At 29.0% G+C, this 7,098-nt stretch overlaps 1 protein-coding gene across 1 annotated transcript; it reads right to left on the bottom strand.

The window, feature by feature from the left end:
• Nucleotides 1-2,878: 2,878 nt before the first annotated feature.
• On the bottom strand, nt 2,879-5,468 carry LOC107416331 (flavonol 7-O-beta-glucosyltransferase UGT74F1). Its single transcript, XM_048472566.2, has 2 exons — nt 4,764-5,468; nt 2,879-3,622 (listed from the first exon to the last, which is right to left on the bottom strand). The coding sequence occupies exons 1-2, from the start codon at nt 5,424-5,426 to the stop codon at nt 2,879-2,881; spliced, it is 1,407 nt and encodes a 468-aa protein (XP_048328523.2). The 5' UTR covers nt 5,427-5,468.
• Nucleotides 5,469-7,098: the final 1,630 nt, after the last annotated feature.

Here is a 7,098-nt window from a genome sequence, read left to right on the forward strand (position 1 = left end):
ATACTAGGAGCATACTTTCTCATCAAACTCTCGATGTCCATTTTATTCCCTCCTCATCAATTATTGCACCAGAAACTGCCGAAGCTTCATGGTTTTATGGACATGGATATATGAGCTGAAAAGCAAGGGAAAGAAGGGAACAACCAGCAAGACTGGATGTATCCATGCATGGTAGGTCATTTTGAATAGTGAAGTGGTGTGGATCATTTCCACAGCACAAGCTACAGGGATAGCTAGAGACTCATCTCCACCAACAAACTCATAAGAAGCTAAGCATAGAATTGGACAAACTATTTTCCCAACTGATAAAAGAGAATATCCCATGGCTTCATATATGGATTTTCAAAGGGTGTTGCAAAGGGACAGCCTCTTCTAGTGCTTCATTGACCTTATTGGACTTCTTTTGATCTAAATGGAATGTTGGCAAATGGGTTTGTAATGTTTGGATATTAGGTGGTGAAAATGCCAGATATGTTGCTTTATTTTTTGTGGAAACAAATTTGACAAAGCAACAAAAGGAAGATTTGTAGGGGCATTCTGGCCAACTTTGATACAGTTTCTGAGAGGGGATTTGGGTGTAATTGTGACAAACGGGGAATTTTGGTATCAAGGCCATTGGAAAATCGGGATTTGGAAAAAATAAAGAATTTCTTCAGTCTCTATGGATGTGGCGCGTTGTTTGTCCTAGAAAATTAATGGGTGAGCTAACGTATAATAAATTAATAATAAATCTCTATCTATCTTCCACAAACTTAAAGAAATAATATAACTGCACAGAAAAAAAAATATATATTATAATATTATTATTTAATAACAATAAATATAATAATTTAAGATGTTAATATATCGAAAGCTGATCTTCGGACGCCAATTTTAGTATATTTTGGACTTTAGTACTGTATTTTTTGACCATTTGATGCTAGAAAAAGCAATTAGTATATATACTTTAGTTAGATGACTAAGTACATGTTGATATCTTAAGTTTTAGTTATCAATTCGAACCGGCGTAGTGAAAATATATGTTTTTTTTAATATTTGGCACACTCTTCTTGCAACAAAAAAAATGATTAATTATGATATTTGATAAAACTGACTTTATTCTCACATTTTAATTAATTAATTAATTTCTTACATTATTTTTCATCATTATTATAATAATTTTTTTATTTATCTTATTGTTTCAAATTTATAATTTTTTAATTATAGATGTGAATGACTTACCAATTATTAATATCATTTTATTAATTTCTTACATCGTCCCATGAGGCAAAATACCAATTAATTTGAGTAAATTGATTAGCTAACATTCTATTATATATATATAAATATTATTAAAAACAATTAACGTCAAATTGATTAGCTAACATTCTATTATATATATATAAATATTATTAAAAACAATTAACGTGTTTCTGATGTACAAAAAATTCATATCTACTTAAATCTATATTTTTGTCAAATTAATTAGAAATTTTATATAATATGGTGGTACTTCTTATTTTGCTTTCTCTACTTTTATTTACTTTTATTTCGAATGGAATACTACGAAAAAAAAATAATAATAATAACATATGGAAAGATAAGTAACAAAACTGAATTACTTCTTAGTCTGGATCCGCTTCTACAATAATGATGGTGCAACACATACCTGTGTACTAATACAATGTTCCATCCTCATATCAAATGAGGATGAAACACATAACGATTGACTTTTATTTTGTTCATGATCAAGTCTCCAAAAAGCAACACCCATGTTACTCATGTCCATGAATCCGATCGATAAATTGGCTTATTTCACCAAGTCTCTCGCCCAACTATCTCAACTCCATTGTTGAAGCTCAATCTTACAAGGGGCATAACATAGATAAAAGGATTAATATCATTGTGACTACCTATATATGCCATCTATCTTATCTATTAGTTACCTTTATATAATATCTCTTTTCTTGTAAGATGTTATCTGGTAATATCTCTTGTTTGTTTATATATATTCATACAGTACACAGAATGAATTGTGCATATGTTTCCAGCATTATCTATTCTCCAATAAATATTTTTTCATATTCACTATGGGACAACGCAATGAGCCAATGGTAAAACTGTTTTCTCATATAATGACTCCAATTACAATCCACACCTCCAGTATGATCAAGAAAAAAAATTGTTACCATATGATTATAACATTACCTATAATAGCTGTTAATTCTGATTTATTGGGGAAATCAATAAACTATAGATGAAAAACTTTATTTTTCTTAAGGGTGCTATACAATAATAACTAAATTAAGCAACCTGTAAAACATTAAATTATTATGAAGTTATCTCACAAAAGATTAATTTAATGTATAGGATTATTCCAAGCAACACATGTACACGAGGGATTAATTATTTAGTATTATACATAGGAAACATGACCCCATAAAAAGGGATATATATTATACAAATATTTTGTGATTCCAAATGATTCCATTGCTTAATTATTTAATTAGCATTACACACACACACACACACACACACACACAAAAAAAAAAAAAAAAACCCTCTTTTGTGGCTTAAATCATTTTGGGACATAGCAATAATGATTTTACAAAAATAATTATGACTAAAATACTTTATAAATAACTCTTAACATAATGCATCCGTTGCCTTGATTATGATATATTTTAGATAACTTTTGTTTCTATTTTTTCAAAGCTTCGGCTTCTTTAAAAAAGATTCCTACATATTAAGCTACATACATTTCATGATGGGCTTTGGGTAGAAGATGCTCTTTTAAAAGATTATTCAAACACTTTTTAGAAGTAGTTTTTGAGGTGTTTATTAAAAAAAAGAAAAAGAAAAACTATAAATAACATTAAGAAATCACAGCTAACAGAGCCTAAAAGCAAGTTAATTTTGAGAGAAACTCATCAATGTTGTTGTCTGAGGTGCCACCTTGACTAATTGCCTCTATAGCCATGTTCCTCCACTTGTTAGCATTAAGTTTTATTTGTCTCCCTCTCTTCCCCTCCATGACTTCCCTGATAGAAAACTCAATTTCATCTCTCATTGCAATCCCATCCTCATCAACACCAACTCTCACACCGACCTTCCATAGATCCTCAATAAGCTTGGCATTAGTGGTTTGGTCGGTCCATTGCGGCATTGCTACCATTGGAACTCCCAAACTCAATGCTTCAATAGTAGAATTCCAACCGCAATGAGTCACGAAACAACCAACAGCCTCGTTCGATAGAACTTCCAACTGGGGGCTCCATTTCACTATTAGTCCTGATTTATTATCCGAAATCTCTTCCAAAAATTTGGTTGGGAGCTTGGAATGTTCGGAAGCTGAAACCGACCAGAGGAAATGAAAGTTGGTATTTTTGAGTCCTAGAGCAAGTTCCTCCATTTGCTTGGACTTTAAGTAGGGTGTGCTGCCAAATGATACATACACGACGGACCCAGCAGGCTTCTTGTTAAGCCAGTCGCTACAAATTGCTGATGATGATGATATGGTAGTAGTAATGGGATTAACCCCGTACTCATTGTCATCTTTGATTCGTTTGTCTAGGAAGATTGATGGAATTGTTGGACCAACTGTTAATAAATTTGTAACTAATTTTGACATGGAATCCACCACCTGTAATCATAATATATAGTAATAACATTAGTTGATTAATCAATTAATACATTGGTGTATAAAGATTGATTTAGATTATCTAAATTAATATTTTTTTTAAGACACTAATAGAATGATCTGGCTATATATATATATATGTATATGAAAACTAGTGTACATACTTAGGAAAAATGCATGTATATATATATATATATATATATGTTGTTTTGGTCATTTAGTTAATGATGAGTCATAAATTAACAAAATGGACCAACATTAAACTTGTACTTAGTCAAATAACATTGATTCAATTAATAAGTTATTCACATTCATATTTAAAAAATAGTTAATTAGAAATATCAAAGTAAAAAAAAAAAAAAAATTATTATAAATGATTAAAAAAAAATGTAAACGTTTGCTGCTACTAGTTAATATTAAAAATTTATGCAATTAAGAAAACTTATACCTATTATTATATTTATTTATCTTTTTTTCCATTTTTTTAACTTTTGATTTACTTTGGGTGTTGATAAATTTTTTACAAAATCAATTTTGTGACTTTATCTTAACGCTATTTCGTTTCAAGGAGTATGTTTATTGTTATCAGTATTAAATAAAACTGTAATAAATTTCATTAATTAACGATTTCCAAAATTATTGAAATTATATTCATTCCTAAAAAATTTGCAGAAAAGGAAAAATAATTAAAATATTATTTTTCACCTACTTTGATTAGTAAATCTTCCAATATTTGATTATGATATAACAAACAATGTTTAACTTTAGTATATGTTTGTGTATCTCAAAAATAAAAATTGAAAACAATTTACGTCGTTTTTATCCTAATGTTACCCTGAAAATTTTTTCTGAGTCCACCATTGACAAAATATATACATATATATATACATATATATATATATATATATATAAATTTTATCTCATCTTGGAAAAATTTGTCAGGTATTATCTAAGATAATATAATATATATATATATATATATATATATATATATATATATATATGTAACGTATCGTTTGACAGCACATTATCACGCAACATATTGTGTGACATCGTCTTACCAATCACAGACAAAATTTTCCAACTAGATGCGAGAATGACGTAGAAGTAATGCAATTAATAATATATCCATTGCCAACCCTACCTCTTTCTCAAAGCCATAGACAGTATTGACAAGGAGGAAATCGGCCTTCTCTACATTGGAAAACTGCTTCATCAACACCTCAAGAACTTCCAACCTCAACCTCCCGACGAAATGAAAACATGGCATGTCGTTGAGCTCAAGAAACGACAACCCTGGAATGGAAAGTTGGTTTGAAGAAAAAGGGTACTTCAAAAGGCCACGATGAAGACAATAATAAAGGAAATTAACCGTGCATGGCTGAGTAGCAAATGCAGCTCCAAGTATGCCAAACTCTTTGGCCACATCAACAACCCAAGGCATGCACAAGTCATACACTATGCAATCAATTGGGTGCATTGAGTATTCATGCCTCTCGATGAGCTCGGCTAGTGTCTTGGAGCCTACAACTTCTAGTCTCCTTAAGTAGGTGGTAGTATCCGGGGATTGTTTACTTCCACCTTCATCGAATCCGTCCGATATGGTTTCGAAATGAACCGATGATGATGATGATGATGATTTGAGGTTCATGGTGTTGGAGATGAAGATGGTTGTGGCTAAGGTTGCTTTAATGCCCTTGGAAGCCAAACGATTTGAGAATTGGAGCAATGGATTTATGTGGCTAAGACTTGGATAAGGAATTAACAAGATATGTGCTCTATAGCTTCTTCTGTTTTCCATTTCCATCTCTCTTCTTTCTTTCTTACACTTTGCTTCTGTATAGCTAACTTAATTTCTTTACGTATTGTTTGAATAAATTTTGATGCATATAATTATTTCTTATAGCCATTAATAATATTCAAGCCCCATAGAAAAATAGAGCTCGCGTTCAGCGAGCATCACGTGTGTATAATTTTATTCATTGGCACATTAATTTCTAGAAGGTAGCTATAGAAACATCAGACATATAAAACAAAATAAAAAAATAAAAATGTCATTGTTGATAATCCGTGAGTTGTCGTAAATCATGATTGATCGGCACGTACTTGACAGTTATTATTAATAAAAAGATATCTATAGATTCATTTTTTTCATTAAAATTTTAAATTTTAAATAAATAAATATAAAGATCAATTAATAATTATCACCCTAGAATTATGGTGCATTCAGTTGCAAAAGCAATCACTGATATTATTAGCATGTGATAGCAATGTTATATATATATATATATATATATATATATATATATTTTAGAGTAACGCTATACAAAGAATTTCATTAAGATGATGTAACAAAGTGATTTTGTTATTATTATATTTTTTTAAAATTTTCTCAATTTATAAATAAGATGAGAAAACATTAATTTATAAGAAAACTAATTAGTTTTTTCAATTTCTAAATTTTTTGTTAACCAATTTGAAAATTTATACATTGAGAACTTAATATATAAAATTTTAAATTCAAAAATCTAAATGCAATTTGCCAAAATTAGAAACTATTCTTTCTAATGAAATGGACAATTTTAAAAATACATCTAATGGTTCAGTGCTTGCCAACTTAATTAATATGGGTCGGTGAAATGTCAGACTTCATGATTTGTTTTTTATTGGCATGATTGATATTTTAATATGGATCGGCTCATCACATTTTTTTTTAATATATAAATGCATATATTGTAGCAGTCATTTGGTGAACTACCTATTTGGTAAACTACCTAGTTTATTTTTACCATTGACTATTTAGGATTAGAATCGATAACTATAAATGATAATATTAATTTAAAGCAATATTTTATTTTTAATATTAAAAATTTTGTAAGAAAAAAATAAAATTTTAATTGAAGCCCATTAAATTTTCATATTATATTTAAATAATATTAATTTTTTTTTAAAAAAATAAAAATTTTATGCATTTCCTTCCTTGCTCTCATTTAATTTTGTGCCATATCAAGTGAATTAAATGGCTCACTATGATCAAAATTTTATGTACTTATATCAACTTCTTTTACCTCAATTTGTGGCTAAAATATTTTTAGCTACAAACCAATGACTCTTAAATACGCATTAACAACCACCGCATGGTAACATTATAATTTGGTTTGATTTCATTTTAGAACCATGTACTTTAGCCAAATTGCATATCAGGCTGTTGAATTAAAACATTGCTTGCATATAAAACCCTCAATGTACACTCTGTTTCACATTAATTCAATTCCTAAATTGATAGATAGAAAGTTTCAAAATTAAAAACAAATATGATTAGTTTTTACATTAATCAAATTTTCTCATATTATTTGTAAACTGAAAAATTAGTCAATTTTATCAATTTTTAAACTTTTTGTTTGTCAAATTTGGAATTCAACTATGTGAAGAAAATTGTTTAATTTTGATGTAAAACATTACAAATTCAAGAGAATGTC

Source organism: Ziziphus jujuba, chromosome 4 (assembly GCF_031755915.1).
Source record: "Ziziphus jujuba cultivar Dongzao chromosome 4, ASM3175591v1".
NCBI classification, from domain to species: domain Eukaryota; kingdom Viridiplantae; phylum Streptophyta; class Magnoliopsida; order Rosales; family Rhamnaceae; genus Ziziphus; species Ziziphus jujuba.